At 38.6% G+C, this 18,048-nt stretch overlaps 2 protein-coding genes across 3 annotated transcripts in view; both read right to left on the reverse strand.

Moving 5' to 3' along the window:
- Positions 1–5,980, reverse strand: part of LOC117971686 (pleckstrin homology domain-containing family A member 2-like) — a 48,254-nt gene extending 42,274 nt beyond the window's left edge. Inside the window, exon 1 of the mRNA XM_034919887.2 lies at positions 5,776–5,980. The gene's annotated coding sequence lies outside the window, so the exon portion shown is untranslated. The remainder of the gene's footprint in view (positions 1–5,775) is intronic.
- Positions 5,981–10,050: 4,070 nt separating this feature from the next.
- LOC117397677 (activin receptor type-1C) lies at positions 10,051–17,093 on the reverse strand. 2 transcript variants are annotated; one of them, XM_033996449.3, is made up of 3 exons: positions 16,936–17,093; positions 13,928–14,041; positions 10,051–12,126 (listed from the first exon to the last, which is right to left on the reverse strand). In XM_033996449.3, the coding sequence occupies exons 1-3, from the start codon at positions 16,982–16,984 to the stop codon at positions 11,915–11,917; spliced, it is 375 nt and encodes a 124-aa protein (XP_033852340.3). In that variant the 5' UTR covers positions 16,985–17,093; the 3' UTR covers positions 10,051–11,914. The 2 variants fall into 2 exon arrangements, with proteins under 2 accessions (XP_033852340.3, XP_033852339.3); XM_033996448.3 differs by having other exon boundaries at positions 13,928–14,068; positions 16,936–17,082.
- Positions 17,094–18,048: the final 955 nt, after the last annotated feature.

Raw genomic sequence — 18,048 nt, forward strand, 5'->3', positions numbered from 1 at the left:
CTCAAGAAAATACATTCACGTTTTGGAATCTATCTTTCATTTGTTCAAATCACACTGTTTAAGAACATAAGAACATAAGAACATAAGAAAGTTTACAAACGAGAGGAGGCCATTCAGCCCATCTTGTTCGTTTGGTTGTTAATAGCTTATTGATCCCAGAATCTCATCAAGCAGCTTCTTTTTTTTTTTTTTTTTTTTTTTTTTTTAAATTTAGTCGTCGCCAATTATTTTTACCCCGGTTTTCACCCCAATTTAGCATGCCCAATTATTATCTGTATCCCCGGCTCACCGCTCGCAACCCCCCCAACAGACTCGGGAAACGGAGGCTGGAACACGCGTGCTCTGAAACGTGCTCCTTCCAAGCCGTCATTTTTCGCACTGCAGATCCACAGCAACGCCACCAGACCTATAGTGCCGGAGGACAACACAGATCTGGCGGCTCCGCTGCAGAGCCACAGGCGCCCTATCGGCCACAGGGGTCGCTGATGCGCGGTGAGCCGTGGATTCCCCTGCCGACCTAAGCCCTCCCTACCCGGGCAGCACTCAGCCAATTGTGCGCCGCCCCCTAGGAACTCTCGGTCACGGTCAGCTGTGACATAGCCTGGATTCGAACCTGCGATCTCCAGGCTATAGGGCACATCCTGCGAGGCGCGCCTTTTACTGGATGCGCCACTCGGGAGCCCCCATCTTGAGGGATCCTGCACTGCATTGCCTTGGAGCTTGCTGAAAGTAATTTGCTGAATTAGGCTGTTTTATTTAGTTTGGAACTATTTTTTTCCATTATTTGTATTTGGTTTTATAAACTACTTTTTTGGGTTGTTAATAGTTTACAGTATAAATGTTAGCCAAGCTTTTATAAATGTTTGATTTTGCGTAACCGTTAAACGGTTTTCCAAAAATATCCAAATACAGGTGTACAATATAAATGTACAATGTAGGCCCATTTATTTCGTATCCAATACTTATTCCCTGTATTTTCTATATACACAAATTCATTTATAAAAAGTGACGGCTTCTTGACATCTTTTTTGACATGTTAAAGTTTAGATGTTAAATTAAACAGAACCTAAAAACCTGACATTTTACTGGGAACTTTAATCTGGATTTGAACCCAGGTCACCACGGGTGAAAGACATGCAATAATAGTGAAATACTCCACTGTGCCACTGTGACGGGGTGTATGTGCGGGAGATAAATATATATAGGGGAAGGACATGATGTCTCTTTACCTGTTTGTTGCTTTACAATCTGCATTTTCTTTTTGTTTGTTATTGTTTTAAATATAACCTATGCCCGGTCATGTGCAGTATCAATCAGCAGAAACTACTAAATGTCCTGCCACTGACTGACACTCCTTAGACCTCATAGAGGTATAACAGCAAGAGACGGCAACACCTGGGCGTGGCTGTAGGGAGTCTGGTTCATTCACCTGAATGCAAAAGTAAAAAGGTTGTTGCTGCAATCTGCACGTGTGGGTGCAGAACAGAAAGCAAACTACTCTGGACTAAGGACTGTGCTTATTTAATGCTGGCCACTGTAAAGATAATGATTTTGCAACAACGAAAGTAATACGGCTAATGAGCTTTTTCATTGGTGTGACGCCCAGTATCCTGACCATTTAATGCCACCTCGCCCCTTTTTAAATGTAGTTATTTATTTTAATGGTCTTTACTTATGGGGAGGTAAAGTTTTTTTATATTTTTGTATGATTGTCCGTATAAATGTTGCAAGTACAGTACGTTCTGTGTTGCTAATATATATTTTTTCTCGTTCAGCATGCCCGATATCTGGCTACACTGTGTCGTGTTTCTAACATTTTGTGGGGGTTTGTTCCAAATCATATGTCAAATATCACAGGTAAAGAAGATTATTTGTTTGAGATTAGTTTCACTGCTTTGTTGTACGAAGGGCTCTGTTTTATTTTAATGCTCTTAATGATGGTGTTAGTTAAGTCTGCCTCTGTTTGTTTTAGTTCCTTTTTGAAATGAGTTTCTTTACCCCTACCAGAACTTTTGGTTATCTGAAAAAATTCATTCAAACAATATCTGGTCCATTTCGGGGTTAAAAAAAGGAGTCAGTTTAGAGGCTGTGTTTGATTAATAGAAGGTTTTCCACATTATTCATGTTTAATATGGATACTGTAACTGTATTTCTGCATCAGAAAACTACCCTGATTTAGGGATCAAGTACCACTGTTTCCTGGCCTATAATTTGCAATACTGAAAATAGTTCCCATCTTTGCATGACCTCAAAGCTGGCTATGTGAGCTGCAGCGCAGCCCGACCTTGTAAAATATAAATCTGAATAAAAACGTAAATATACATAAATAAAACTCATGTTGTCAGGTATGCCTTTGGGTCACCAAATTGACTTTTTGTAGAAATAGAAAATGCGTTCAGTAATTACGAATTCTGATTTAATGCCATTAGAAAAGTCGAGTTCCTCGCTCTGTTAGTTTCACTGGCTGAGATCATGGTAAAGCCTGCCTTTTATTAATTAACCCAAGCTTGCAGTTCCTAAAACCGTTCAGCTGTTTCAGAGAGGGTTACAAGTTTGTTCTCATTTTTCAAAACACTGTCTAACCAAGAGATTAACAGCCCCTAAAAAAACATTCCTTAAAAGACACTGAGTTTTGTGACCCACGTGTAGCTTCTTTGCATTCATTTTTTAATGTAAGTGCCATCTTTAAACAATTTGAAGAATATGTATCCCATCTCTTAATATACTGAAGACTGGAAATGGATGCGAAGTAAGAAATATGTATGTTAAAATTAACAGAAATACACAAGTGGGCCTACTGTACATACATACATACATACATACATACATACATACATACATACATACATACATACATACATGGAAAAAATAATAATATGGCAATAGACTGATCCATTAAAGGTGAAACATCTTCCATTAATTTTTGTCCATCACTTGTATCTGAAATTCCTATCTTATATGCCCTTGTCCTATAAGCCCTTGTATATACTAAATGAATTACAGTAAAACCATCAATCAGATATGTGGCTTTCAACATCGTTTGAAAATGTCACATGGTACAGTATTCGGTGCCAAAGTTGCAGCTCAAAGTTCAGGACAAGAAGCATTGGGTTTTAATGCAGTTATCTTTTCGGATTGCTTTAATTACATAAAAACATATAATGCACATCAAATTTAAACAGAATTCAAACTGTTAAGAAAATATGCTAATTACCTACCTCCAAAATGGGGGGGGGGGGGGTTGGCCATGACTAACATGTCTGAATGCAACATATCTGCTCCCAGTACATATCCAATTATTACCCACAGTGCAAGTCTGCTGCAGCATTCACATGCACCTCACATGCTCACAGTCTCAAAGGATTCTTCAGTAAAGAAGACAATACGTTGGCACTACATCAAGCCTGGTACTTCCTTTCGTTCCAGTTTTCCAGGAACACCAAATGCATACCAACACAATGTCAAACACAGTAAGACTTTGCCTAAAGACCACCTCACATTTAAGACCACTGATCTTCCCTTTTTGACAGCACTGTAAAGTCACATTCAATAGTAAGGCCACCAGCTACAGTCCCAAATGTAGCAAACCAATGTTAAAAGACCTCTCTAATGAGACCAACATGCTACTGCATACTAAACGACTACTTAAAAAAAAAAACTTGGATGCAACAGGTAAATAAAAACGTTTAGAAATGCAAACAGCAAATTAGAAGACTGCATATCAGTAAACTAAAATAAACTGTTCAATAAAGTGCTAACCAGTTAGATACATTAGCTGAAACTTTTAAAAATAATCCATGGTATACACGTGTCACCAGTAATTATCTCTACCTTCAGATATATATATTTTTTTGTTTGTTTGTTTCGTTTGACAAGGTCACGTTAATACCGGTACTTATCCGAATGAATTGATTTTAAGAACCCCCCCCTGATCCCAGGTAGTTTGGATACTAGTCCTGTAGGTTCCTGTGTGCCGTGTACCACCAAGGGTTTAGAGGGACACAGCTAGAGAATTTCAATGAGTGCTGAAAGACAGAATGTCCTAACTTTTATCTTGCAATTGCTTAGATACAGGTATTGCATGTGTGTGTTTTTCTTTGTATCCATTTGGAAAGATAAGACAGTTCTTTATTTGCAGAAAACGTTACAATGTTTAAGGGAGAATACCAGGTCTATTATTTTCAGGTATACAGATGAAAAGTGGTATACAGCGCAACCCTAAACAGCTTCCGCTTGAAAAACACGGAAGTGCCCATTCAAATCTGGTATGTTACGCTGTTTCCTGTCTTTTTCATCTTTTTTAATTTAATTAATCATATTTGTCCACCATTTAAGAAAACAGTATGCGAATATTTATCATATGCAATACATTGGATTTTTTTTTTTTTACTTCTGCAACTTTGAGGTGGACTTCTCAGTTTGTCTTCGGCATGAATTGTTTTTTCTTTTTAGAGAAATTGATTGTATGTTTCCAGTTTAAGTTTGCAAAAAAAATACATATAATTAATGGTTTGCAAAAAAAAGTATAATTAATGGTTTGCAAAAAAGAAGTATAATGGTTTGCAAAAAAAAAGTATAATTAATGGTAAATGTATCTGTTTGACAATAGGAAAACACATCACATCGCAATTGATTGCACCTGTACCAGTTTCAATGTGACAGTGTACCACCTTCTAACATTACACTGGGTCACGTTTTGATATGCGTACCACATTTTGACGATGTACCACTTTATAACCCTACAATGGTAGTAATTATACTATACAGGTATATGGAGTACATTTGATTTTGCTTGCCTTATACAAAAAATGACTGGAGTAATTCTGAGCGCAATCGTTTTGCAGTTTCTGCAAATACCCATGATAATGTATATGCAGTACAACTGTACAGGGCTGCATTAATGAAATGTGTAGTGCATTGCATTGCTGTAAGGTGGGGGGGGGGGGGGGGGCTGTACGTTTTTTACAAAATACAGTATGGCTGTCGGAGGGAAAATGGACAACTACAGATACCATGCTTCAATAATATGCAATGGTGCGATAGTAATTTAAAAGTTGGAAAAATGTGTTTATTAAAGAACCAAGTAAAAAGGGGTTTATTTGATGTCCATATTGGCAAAAAAAAGCTTGCATACTTTTTGTGTTTTTTTAAGAAACATTTGTTTGACAGCCTTTTTGTATTAGAATGAATGGACTTTTTAAAATGTGCCATGACAGGAGCCGATGTAATAAATAAACTCGGATATTAGAAGTCTATTTAATATATTGTACTTGGCTTTTAACTAATCACCGCCGGTTCTTTACTTTAATGAGAAAAAGAAAGCGCGATTGTTACACACTACATGCAGAAAAAGTGCACAAACTACTTGAAAATAAAGATACCGATTCTAAAAAAAACGAAATACGGAGCACGAAACAGATGCACTTGCTAGCCTAATTAATTGGAATTTTACGCCACGGATAATCGATTATTTCACTCACACCTTGCAGTCCTGTGCTTCACACGCCCCTCGAATTCGGCTAGACTACTTTATCCAAAACGTACCCTGACCTTATGCACGTACATCCTGAATTTGTACAAAGATAATTCTACGCTGCGTTTGAACAAAGTAACACAGCACAACTGAATAAATTAGCAACTTTTAATGGTTTAAATGGCAGTCAGCAAGTGTCACTTCCAATTCATTAACTGTACCTTGCAAAGCAACACTCGCTGGACTGCCACACCTATCGTAATCAAACATTCCCAAGCTATACAAAACTGTAGCGCACTTACCCAAAAACGTTCGGGGTGTGTGTGAGAATGTTCCGAAGTGCTGATAAAGGCAGCGTAGAATAACAATTTGAAACTAGATTACAGTAAATTAACGTGTCATTTTTGTTTACGCTACAGAACGTGTACAGCAAGACAGCTTGACTGTTTCGTTACACATTTATTTGTGTGTGTATGTGTGTCTCCTTTTTTCCGGGTAATTGCGTTACAGATTAGAATAAACCAACCCCGGATGTGATCTCGACTTCTTAAAAAAAAAAAAAAAAAAAACGAGAACTGAAGCATTGATCTGCTGTATACTGTTGCACAGAACAGAATGCTGTCTGTTGGATGATGTAATACGAGTTCAAGTCAAGACTGTGAATTGCAATAATGTAATTGCAAAACTGTCATTGGGATAATTATACAGTAGCAATAAAACTACATTCTGCGGTCCCATAAACTCATTTTAATTGTGTTGACCTATGTTGTTGATAGAAAACAAACATTTAAAATGTACAAGGTCCATCTGTTTTATACGCAAACATAAAAAAAAAAAACAATTACACAAACTTCTATTACGTTCCATCTGTTTTATTATTGGGTGGGCGTGTTCTCATAGCATAACACTGAAAGACAAAAACTAAGCTGTTTAAATATTTGCAGTGTGCAATATAGTCCTTTTCTGTCAGCGCTTGCTATTTAACTGAAACGTCGTAGTACAGTTGCGTAGTAGTATACGTAATATACCGGTACACCCACGTGATGATAATAATACCACACAGATATTACACTTTTGTACTAAGCTATTATAAGTTGTTTATGGCAAACAAGTGGAAACAGTAGATATATGTATCACACACTTTGTGTACATGGACTGTCCCTCAAATGACCGATCCATTAGTATCCTGTAAAATATGCATCTGCCTACAGAAGATCAATTTTCAACCACAAGACAGCAAGATCTTGATTGGCAGGTGCAACACACTGCAAAAAAATAAAATACAGTACTCCTTTATGATATGAAAGGCACTGCAATAGGCAATGCAACGGTAGCCCAAGATCTGCTATAATAGCAAATGGTACAATAATAGCATCCTATAAATTACTCTATTCTTTAATATATAAAAGATGCATGTCCCTGTCCTTGTTGTAAGTCACAATGGGCTGACATCAGGTGCTTAGTTGGCAGGTGCTTCATGATTATTAATTTGAATACTGACTTGTACAACACCATGCTATTTAAATAGATACAGTAAGACTATACAGTATACAAGTATTGTTATTCAGCCAATATCAGTGGCTAAACTCTAACTGTATCTTTTTACACGATCTCTTCTTTTTCCCATTTTAGGTGTTATTGACTTGTATTTAAAAAAAAAAACAAGTAAAGTCATGTCCTCCCTTGATTCGTTCTGGTCGTGTTTCCATGAGAACTGGGTCAAAGCTAAATCATGTGATTTTTGCTTTTTTTTTGCTTTTCCTGTGTGCAATTAATTGTGACACATTTCTCTTTAAACTCCTTTCAGCTGATTGGCCCATCACAAGACTGGATTTTCAGTCATGCACGGGGAAAAGCATATCACACTAGGACCTGACGTTTCCATGCCTGAGACAGATGTTTGCTGAGTGCCATCGATGGGACTTTTCATGGCATACCAACCCTGAGTTAGTCGCTTCCAGATATATCTTCTTAGTCCCTTAGCTTTTTTTACGATGATTTAAATCATTCTGAATTGTTCTTATTAAGGTGCTCTGACCCAAGATCAGGAGCTTCTCTTCAGTTCTGGTTCCCTTCCATAGACATGTGTTACACAGGCTAGATCAACCAACGTGTCTTTATTGGTAAGCACCAGCACCACCTAGTGCACAGCAGTGTATTGCCAGCAAAACAAAGGACACTTGATCCAAAGTGACAGAGCACTATGTGGCACTGGCTCTTAGTTCTATATCAACGGCAGGCAACCGATGAGCTGTTCCTGAAGTCGGGTAAAAGCACCTTAAAACAAACACCATGAACAGAGGGTTTTTTTTAGTGCAATATGAACCACTTAAAATGGCAAACATCACTGGGACAGGGATTGAAATTCACATGATTGGTGTGTGTCTCGTACATTCTTTCTGTGCACTAGACCATAAGAGAGACCTGGTTGACTGTCAAGTTTGTTTATATTCTCTAAAGGTAGCAGTACTGACAAATAACTACCCCCCCCCCCCCCCCCAAATTTTTTTCCAAATTATGTTTTTGTTATAGGGATTGTCAAGGAAATATGGGGGGGGGGGGGGGGGGGACAGAAGTAAAGGACATAATGACTTAATTGACTTTTTAGACCTGAAAAAAGAAACAAGGACCAGGGGTCACAAATGGAGATTAGATAAAGGGGCATTCAGAACAGAAAATAGGAGGCACTTTTTTTACACAGAGAATTGTGAGGGTCTGGAACCAACTCCCCAGTAATGTTGTTTAAGCTGACACCCTGGGATCCTTCAAGAAGCTGCTTGATGAGATTCTGGGATCAATAAGCTACTAACAACAAAACAAGCAAGATGGGCTGAATGGCCTCCTCTCGTTTGTAAACGTTCTTATGTTCTTATGATTTCACTCGCTGTAATGTTCTTCTGATCTAAAGATTAAGTCTAGACAGTACTAGCACTGATACCACCCACTCAATTCTCCACCAACACCCTAACTAAATGTATTCAAAATAAATATTTACATGACTAAAAATTCTGCGTTGTTATTTTAAGCACTTGTTCAGGATTAGGATATCAGGCTGATTGAAAATACAGGCTACTGCACAGGAAATAATACGTAATCCTAAAGACTCGAAATTTCACCTATTGCAGGTGCCGTTTCCTGTGGTTTTCTCTTTTTTCAAGTTGTTATAAAAAGATGCTCGCTTATTAAGTTTCCATTCTGTCGATTCCGTCCGCCAGTTCCACCCACTCGATTCTCCAACAACACTAACTTGCATTATAAAAACGTATTTGTCGGATCGCTCGCATACTTGAGGTACTATTGTGCCACAATGACGTTGCTCATCGACAGTGATAGCCGCCATACCCTTTAAATAACAAGGGTCCATAATGAAGTGATTGCAAAATGAATCCATTACCAGTGGTGAACATGCATGAGGGACGTGGGGACATGGCAGGAGTCACAGGCAAAAAACACTTATTATCATATAGGGACTGTTGGCATTTATGTGAATAAATCATTATGAGTATGATTGTAACCGAGGCTCGTGCCTCATAGATGGCTACAGCATTGCAAATGCTGTGGTCTGCCAATGGTTCTGCAAGGGTTTAAACCGATAGAGTATAAAGGTATCACAAATGGCATTGTATATATAGGGTTTCAGATAGTACTTCAATCATGCGACTCTCACAGGCGAGGTATTTCTAGCCTCTAATCACGTGACTGCAAGTTGAATTTGTCTCAGCTCTAGTTGGTAGCAAACCTGAAGGACGAACCACCCTTTATTTCTTCATGAGGAGTTATTTTTGGAATTCTTTTTAAGCTGTTTTTTCAGGAGATTGTAAATCACTTTTCCTACTGTGGTTAACAATTGGAATACATTCTGAATAAAAAAACACATCGTGTCATTAAACTGCCCCTGAGATTAAGATCTGAATGTACCGGGTCTGCTGTAGCATTTCACAGATCTGTCGTAAAGATAAGGAGAGTTTCACGACTTTTCCGCCACCTGCAGATCTGAGATACGGCACGGTGCTGAGTCTGTGATGGCACGTTAAAGCTTTTTTTCCCCCCTAATCTTCAACAGAACACACAAAACTGAGTGGCAGCTTCCATAGCCCATGACAAGCAAATTAATGAAAGCATGTTGGGCTGTTCTGTTTTTAGCAAGTGCAATTTTGAGCTTTTTTCTGTCTTTCTTTGTGTGTGTGTGTGTGTTTTAAGTCTTTGTAAGGTGCTTTTGAGCTGCTCTTCAGTTCTAGGCTAAGTCAGCCAAAGTGCCTTTTATATGAGTAAGCACCGGGACACTCCAGGTCAGTGGTTTTCACCCTGTGGCACGCGTACCAGTACTGGTACCTGACAGGCTTGCAACTGGTACACACCGGCAGTTGTTCTTTATGACAATACTCCCTTAGTCACACTATTGTATCAATCATTTCATACCACTGAATCACAGAGAAATGAGAAATTACGATGAGAGTTGATGGGGAAACCAAAGCAGCCACACTGTGTTGTTGATTGTGCCGAACTCTTGTCAAATAATTAGATGATGCCGTCACATTTTCGGTCATAACTTGCAGACACACACACACACAAAGAAACACAGTTGTAATGGGGTAGGTTTTATAACAGTTGTTTAAGATCTCACATAGTTACTGGTACACCTGATGGTCCCTGATGGAAACACTGGTATTTGAGATGGAAATGTTGAAAACCACTTTTCTTTGGTGCTGTCTCTTACATCCTATAAAGACGCTTTGCTGAATCTAGCCTGTGTTATACAGTTTGTCTCTGGTAAGCAGCTTGAAATGAAGAGCATCTCCTGAACTCGGGTGAAAGCACTGATATGCTAAGAAAGACAAAAACAGCTATAAATACTGCTAGTGTGACTTTTCAGGATTCTCTATTTGGAAGTCCTGGAGCATACCTTCAGTGATTCCACCTGTCTGTGAATGTACTGTATCATAAATGATGTAGTTCACTAGGACTAGGCAACAGTGCCATTAATTTGAGGCAACAAATAGCCGTCATTCCTTATCTCAAAATGCCCTTGCCCAATGATAAAGAATGTAGTCTACTACATTAGTCTGCACTGTATTATCCTATAGGACGCTACTGTAGGATTAATGTATGGTAGTGTCATTGTGGGTTGCAGTAATCAGTGCAGTAATGTAACATGTTGCTTGGTAGCGCTTTTTCACTGTGGTTGAACTCGTACAGTATTTTTCATGTGGGTCATATTACATGAAAAACGAACATGACCGCACTAGAGCCTTCTGCTTATTCTCAGAACAGAATTCAGTCGCTCAGAAGTGTGCTCTGTAGATACGACCTCCTTTCATTGCCTCCTGGGCTTTACTTTATTAAAAAGCGGGACTTGACAGTTTGTTTACATTCAATAAAAGTAGTTTTAGCAACAGGCACTCCTCCCTTCTTGAAGTCTTCATCCCACTGGCATATAAAATAGCTTCAGATTGTTACTGCAGATTTTCATGCTACATAGTGGTATTGCTGTATTATGTTTGAAACTGTTCCACAATAATGTTCTGTTTTATAGAATTGTATTTATTTAATTCTTTTTTTTTTTTTTACCTACAGTGGTGTGGTATTTTTTTTTTTTTTTTGGTGGCAGTTTTTCCTTTCACTTCAGCGTAACACTAACTTTCTGCAATGTTCACAGACTATTTCGTGAGTCTAATTGCAAAACCATTTTTGCAATATCTGCAGAATACACTACTTGCTGTACAATGTGTCTGTATAGTTCTTCTCACCCTGTGTTTATTTTGCATGAGCAATATTTGTATCGTAACAACATGACACGTTTTCTTAACTCCCCCAATCAGATTTTCAGATACTGTAGAGAGTGTGAGATTTCTTGAGCCATTGATTTTAAACACTAGGAGCGTTTTGGATACTATGAAGTATGTCATTGTTTACAGGAGTTCCTCAGGGTTAGAAGGGCTAAGCCATTTCTGACTTAAGTGATACTTCCACACTAATTCTTTCTACAATTAAAATCACTACAGATTTCTTTAATGTTACAGCGTTTAAAAGAAGTTGTCACTGAGCAAATGTATAAGCATACAACATAGCAGAGACAACAGGGTTTGGTTAAAGCAATAGTTACTAAAAGCTAATAACAATGTAGTAAATCTGAAAGTAACCTTTTCTATGCTCTCATGCTGGGTTATGAAAAAAAAACATGGTAATATATGACTGACAAGAGGATGCATTTAAAATTTTATGAAATTTAGTTTGATAGCTTTAATAAAAAGAAGCCAGTGTGCTCTAAAGTCCTGGCTTCTTAACCGCTGCACATAGAATTACGGTTACTGCATCTGACAACAGGAAAAGGTCCTGTCACTGCTTTTCAAGACGGTGCATTTTGTGCCTACAGCAAATCAATACACCCCTGCATGAGGAAGGTGGGAGGGACTAGCTTTAGGGTTGGGTTGGTTTTGCTTTTTAGAGTCTGCTGAATGCCAGCTTGGTGAGCAAAGCTCCGAACATTAAAGTGGGGTTGTAGAGAAGGGCAGCCCCAGCGTTATGACTGGCACTCTTTCCTTTGTGGGGTCCATTGCAGTCTTCTGTGAAGCAGCAGTCCATCTTCATGCCAGAGTTGCTGTGGTGGGCTTTGTCACAGAAGGCCTTGTAAGTACAGGACTTCATGACTGTGTCTGAAATAAGGGGAGAGACAAAGCACTAAACGTACAGTATGCAGCATAGAGATCACGTCTTATAATGTCCAAGTGCAGTATGATTGATGACCAGGACTTATATCTGCTATATCTATTGAATAGTAAAAAATAAGAAATGCCAATTAATAGTTTCATAACAGCTGGATAAATGGTCCCAGATGTCATACAAGCAAACAAGCTGTTAGTATCATGGTAAAGTATATTAAAATTACTGATTTTACACTATGACGAATAATGTGTTTTCAAGATGCATGTAGATATGTAACTGTGACATACATACAGACACATCCATATATTCCCACAATCTGACATACCCAATAACTTCTGTTAAATAATGTTTACAGCAAGTTTTGACTGCCTTGTCTATATACCCATAATCAGGGATTTTATCCCTGCAGGGAAATACCCAATTTATTCTATGTAATATGTCTTCCATCCACTGGAGGCAGTGTTGCCGGGGGGGTTGCAATCTGGTGTACCGGCCGCACTTAAAGAGCCCTTTTGTTGTTTTGTCAAGCTGAAAGTTCAAAGCTCCTAACGGGGGTAATCTCCATGCTCATGGCTCGAGCAGTTTCTTCTCCCAGTTCCTGCACTCTGCCACAGCTTTGCGGCTTCACTGTGTGCTGTGTCAGCGGATTCTGGTGGTTTGCTCGGAGGATGGCCTGATGATTCAGGGGCTGTTTCAGTTCCTACCCTTGTTATGCTGAATCACTGTTTCCTATTACATCTTTTTAGTGGGAATGAGATGTGGTGTATGTTATTAAAAGAGCTGCTGTGGTGGCATCAAAACTTGGACTAATCTACAGTCTTACCAGATAGGCCTTGTCTCTTGTCCCAAATAATAATAAAGCCTTACAACTTCTTCTCTGGAAGTGGAAGTTTTCATTTTGTATATGTTGCAACACTTCAACACTATATATATATATATATAACGTATATCTTGCACTAAAACGATTACAATGAGAAACCTTATTATTTTGCCTAATGCAGAGCCCTCTACTGGGCCACAAGTGCCACTGCAGCCCTTCCTTTTGTACAGAGGTTCTGCATCCAAGTACTTACAAAACCCGAGTTTCCTTAACTTTTCAGGCTCCAAAGAGCTTGCAACATGAAATGCAATTTCATAAATGACCACCAGGGGTCGGGGTCTTAACCCATTGGGTGCTACTGTAAGGACTTTAGGACTGGTGTAACTGGGCGAAAGAAGAAGCTGATTGTTGTAAAAGGGGCAAGCTTGAGAACATTGCAGTTAGCGTTGGTTGTTCTGTTCAAAGTTGCCTCCAGCTATCACATTCGAATCCAGATTGCTGAAGGTTATGCAGCGGAGTGCTGGGAAGTGTTACTGGACTAGGGCACATGCAATGTGAAGAAGGAGCTGATTGTCAGCAGTATTTAGATCCATGGAATATTGCTTGTTCTGTGGTATGCAACAGGTTATATAAATCTGCACACTTTCCAATTTGATCCTTTACCTCAGGGCTGTCCAATGGCTCTTGATTCATATATGGCTCACTGAGCTCCACAATATGGCGTCTGATGCCGTGTCTTAGTGTACTACTGTATCATGGCAGCTTTGCAGTAAACTAACTTTTTTTTTCTTCTCCATATGGTTAAAAACTCTCTGGGTTGGACAGCTCTGAATTACTTATTACTGAAAGTGCTTAGCATTCAGTTGGCTTGTGTCTCTAATGTATTACAGGGCTTGGTGCAATCGAGGTGGTGTTTTGCATGGCAGCTTCACCCCATCACATGTCTGATTCCCCCAGACCCCGGCACTTACTTGTTCCAGTGATGGTGGAGCAGGCGTCTGCGAACTGGGGGCAGCTCTGCGATCCTTGTCGATTGCATTCATCCTCATTGGCTGACACGCAGGTGTGGCATTTCAAGCCCTCGCCTTTGCACACAGAACAAGAAAAGACAGCTAATTTGACACTAAGCAGTACTGGTAACAGGAGGGTTTCACGCATGAGAAAGGAGGTTCTTAATTCAGTGGCGACTGTCGCGTTTCTTTTGTCCTTGGGTCTTCCTGATGGGAAAACTAGGGAAGGAAATAAACTACAACATAGTCTAATTTAACCCATTACCATATTGACTGGGCATTTAGGGCAGCTTAAGACAGGTGAATGCTAATCCACGGTGCCTCCTTCATCTTCTGGGTTTTTTTTTACAGGTGACCTTGCTTGGTTTAGTTGATTGTAATGACTTTGCTTTCTAATGCTACATGTTGGTTGTAAGGTAATTTTTTGCAAACAATATTCAGCAGAGTATGTGTACCATTACTGAGGCTAAAGCCGTGTTTCCACTGTGCCAAACCCAGCTCTAGACTTCTTCCATGAGCACCGTGTTGTTCCAATGATTACCCTGCTCTCCCTCTGCATGCATTCAGGTCTAAGTGTGTGGAATGTGTAGTAAAGCATTTACCTGGGCGGGCTGAGTGAGCACACAGTGCTCAAAACACTTAGATAGTGGATTGATACTACAGCAGAGATACATGTTTTACAGTGTTGGTATATGTGTCATGATGCATTTTCTAAGGCTGACAGCCTGACACAACCACATTAACTTAACACTTACCCTTACTGCTGGAGGAAACTATAAGGCTCATAAGGTCAACAAGAATGTATCTGAGCACAGGAAGATTGGGCAGTGGAAAGAAAGCTTTGGTGACAAGAACCAGACCCTGTTCATCTATATATATTTGAAAGGTTTATGTTCTACATGTTGATATGCATTGAAATGTTTCACTGAAAGTATGTTAAATGATATGCTTTCTTTAAGGATTTGGGGGTTTCTTTTTTATTTATATTTTATTTGACTGTATTGTTATATTTATTGTGCTGGAATTGTTCAAGGGTTTTATATACTGTATATGTTTCTATAAAATTCCTTCTTTTTAGCCTATTTCTGCACCCTCCGAAACAATCTGTAATAAATAAAAAAAAAATTAGTAAAAAAAAAAAGCATGAATTCCTGCAGTTTAATCTTGGAATACCCGTAGTTATGTTGCAATTTAAATGGATTGTTGTTGATCAGGTTTGGTACTGGAGAATCTGAGATAGCTTGTGCTCATGTGCACATAGTTTAGTTGTGAGTTCGGATGCAGTATTTCCTGTTATCAGAATGACAAAACCAAAATGCGAGTAATGCAACGTGGGTGTTCAAGTGGCATGGTGGAGTTGGCATGTTTGTTTCATTGCAGTCAGTGTTGTTCTTTTGAGTTATACAGTAGCGAAAGTGATTCCTATTCAACACCGCCCCCTTGTGGACATTCATTTAAATCAATGAAATGCTGTCCAGCAAGTTTTGCGGTACTGTAGCAATAATGTTTGAATGCTCGCAAACAAGAAGCACAGATAATAATTGTTGCTTAATCATTCAGTAGTTAATAACTATTGGACAACCTCATTGATACAGAAGTACCCAGAAGTACCACACTATAAAACAAACAGTATAACAGTATTATAAAGGACGTAACTTATAAGTACCAAGTGCTTTATCTTCATTATGTGAACATGTGCGTAAACAAAGGCTGAATACCGTTACTGATGCCTAATGCAATTTATGTTGTATCTAGTATATACGACCGATATCTGTTTGTTGAATGTGAGATCATACCTTTCTAGCAATAGTCTAAAAATCAATCTTACAACTAATATAACTATACAGAAAAACTTCCAGTATCCAAACAAATTGAGTTCAGGTGTGTTTTATAAAACCACATTATTACAATAACTAAGAAACCTCTAAATAAAAGTTATAATGCAACTCCTTTACCTTCAAATATGAAACAGTGCACTATACTAAAATACCCAAGATAGGAGTGAGAGTGCATTTCAATTAAGAGAATTCCTACACACAAAAAGGGCAGGTTTCCAGGAGGGAGTTCTGATAACAGATGGTAATCAAGATTTGTCTGTACATCAGTTTGTACCGGTCTTGAATCTATAAAAGAGCCTAACTAATTACAGTACATTATATTTTGCCTCTGAGGTTAGTTACAGCTTGGTTACACCCTCTTATACATTTGCAGTGTGTCCTGAAATCATACAAATTCAGATTGAACTATTTTTGCTAAATATTAAAATTGCGTTTGGTTGGTACCTAAAGAAAATGAAATGTGGGTTATTTAGTTTTTTCAGGATACCCCTCATTTTTAGTATTGTAATACATGACTGCGTCTCCCTTAACTACAAAACACATTTGGAAATAATAAAATACTTTAAATTCAATGACAAATGTTTAAAAAGTTGGTCATTGGTTTGTATTATGTTAGTATTAAATAAATTATTATTATTATCATTATTATTATTTATTTGGTCTTGCATGTCTTGAAACTCGCACTAACTCTGCACCCAGTCCTGGGTTTCAGAACTACCTTCAAATAACTATATTATTTAAATGTTCGGGAGCCAGGAGTTTGATTTTAAATAAAGTGTTCCTCCCTTACAGCTGCAGGAACGACTCCTAGTAAACCTACAGACTCGGGTGGGATTTATTCATGCTGGGGTAAGTGCGATCAGTTTAGAGTAGATTTCCTAGGAATCCGATATATTTAAAACTCCTGACGCCTACAGTAGTCAATTCAACAATGTAGCTAAAAAAGTGTGGTTCTGAAACTCTGTACTGGGAACAGGACTAGTGTGAGACTCAAGCCCTGGTGTTGGTATGAATGAAATACAACCAAGCAAGACAATATCAAAAATAGGCCTGTTGTTTTTATTAACATATAAACCCTTTTCCTGTTCAGAGCACCCTTTCCCCCCTGATTCATATACAGTCAGTACTCACTCTGAATAGCCAAGGAGGCCAGGACAAACAAAGCCAGGAGGGTCCGCATGGTGCTGGTATTTCTGGTAGTGTAGCCCTGCTAGCACTGGGGAAAAGAAACAGTTGTCTTGTTGTATTAAGGTCTTATTACTAATCTACTTCCATGGTGCGGATCAAACGTCTGTAGATAATGTACTTAGGAGACTGTATTTAATGACCAGGACATGGAACAGTGATATGACATTGAGGATGACTGCAATGTTTCATAAGTGTTTTTAAACTGTGTTGAAACTGTGTTGGAAGGTAGTTCGCCTGTAGTGTAACTACACAAAGAGTCTATAAGGTGGGGATTTTGCCTACATGTGACAAACATGGAATTTGTTTTACCTTTAGTGGAACTACAATGAAGTATATTTACAGAAACAAAATGGTCTGTTGCTGTGTTCTTATTTTTTGCATCGAATCCTATGATCATTTACAGGTCATCCTTTACTTGCATTCATCTTTAAACGACTTCAGTACGTTTACCTTTAGCATGAGAGGTGAGAAGTAATAAAATATTATATTGTTTAAAGAGCCCATCTGATACATCTCGTCATTTCTGTCAAATTGCAGACCCCTCAAATGACCCTCCTTTCACAGTTTAGATCAGAACTTGGTTCCCTCTGACCCACATACCTGGAAGCGCCCATTTCACAAGATTTAGTAAGATTCCAAAAAATATAGCGTTACACGTCCCCAGGTGTCGCTACAACTGTTTAAATAACATTTCTGTAATTTCGTTTCATTGTAAACATCCTGACAACTTTTAATACTTCAAAGTCGGTTTCAAAACTCTTTTCAAAGGTCCACTCTAGTGCACTGAGGTTTGAGATCTGTCCTCTAAATTACTACAGAAAGAGCAATTAAAAAAAAAAAAAAACATAACAAGGGCTCTGGCTTTTCTGTTCCTTACCACGTCATGGATCATTATTGCTGTGTTACCTGTTTGACAAAGTGGGCAATAATTATAAAACCGAACAAAAAAAATGGCACAGCAAAGTCCTCTTGGTGCATTGGAATAGTTTTCTGAAGAGGAGCTGAGAGTCCTTACAGCTGAGGTTATGTTACCAGAGGCCATATGGAGAAAGTCAA

This window comes from Acipenser ruthenus, chromosome 46, assembly GCF_902713425.1.
Source record: "Acipenser ruthenus chromosome 46, fAciRut3.2 maternal haplotype, whole genome shotgun sequence".
Taxonomy (NCBI): Eukaryota; Metazoa; Chordata; class Actinopteri; order Acipenseriformes; family Acipenseridae; genus Acipenser; species Acipenser ruthenus.

Bases quoted from the DNA above. Each gene is read 5' to 3' on its own strand.
- LOC117397677 (XM_033996448.3), bottom strand. From the start codon at position 16,984: ATGCGGACCCTCCTGGCTTTGTTTGTCCTGGCCTCCTTGGCTATTCAG. The intron at 14,069-16,935 runs GTGAGTACTGAC...GTGTCAAATTAG, and splicing joins GGCCTCCTTGGCTATTCAGA to CTGTCTTTTCTTGTTCTGTG. The intron at 12,127-13,927 runs GTAAGTGCCGGG...CCCTTATTTCAG, and splicing joins CTCCACCATCACTGGAACAA to ACACAGTCATGAAGTCCTGT.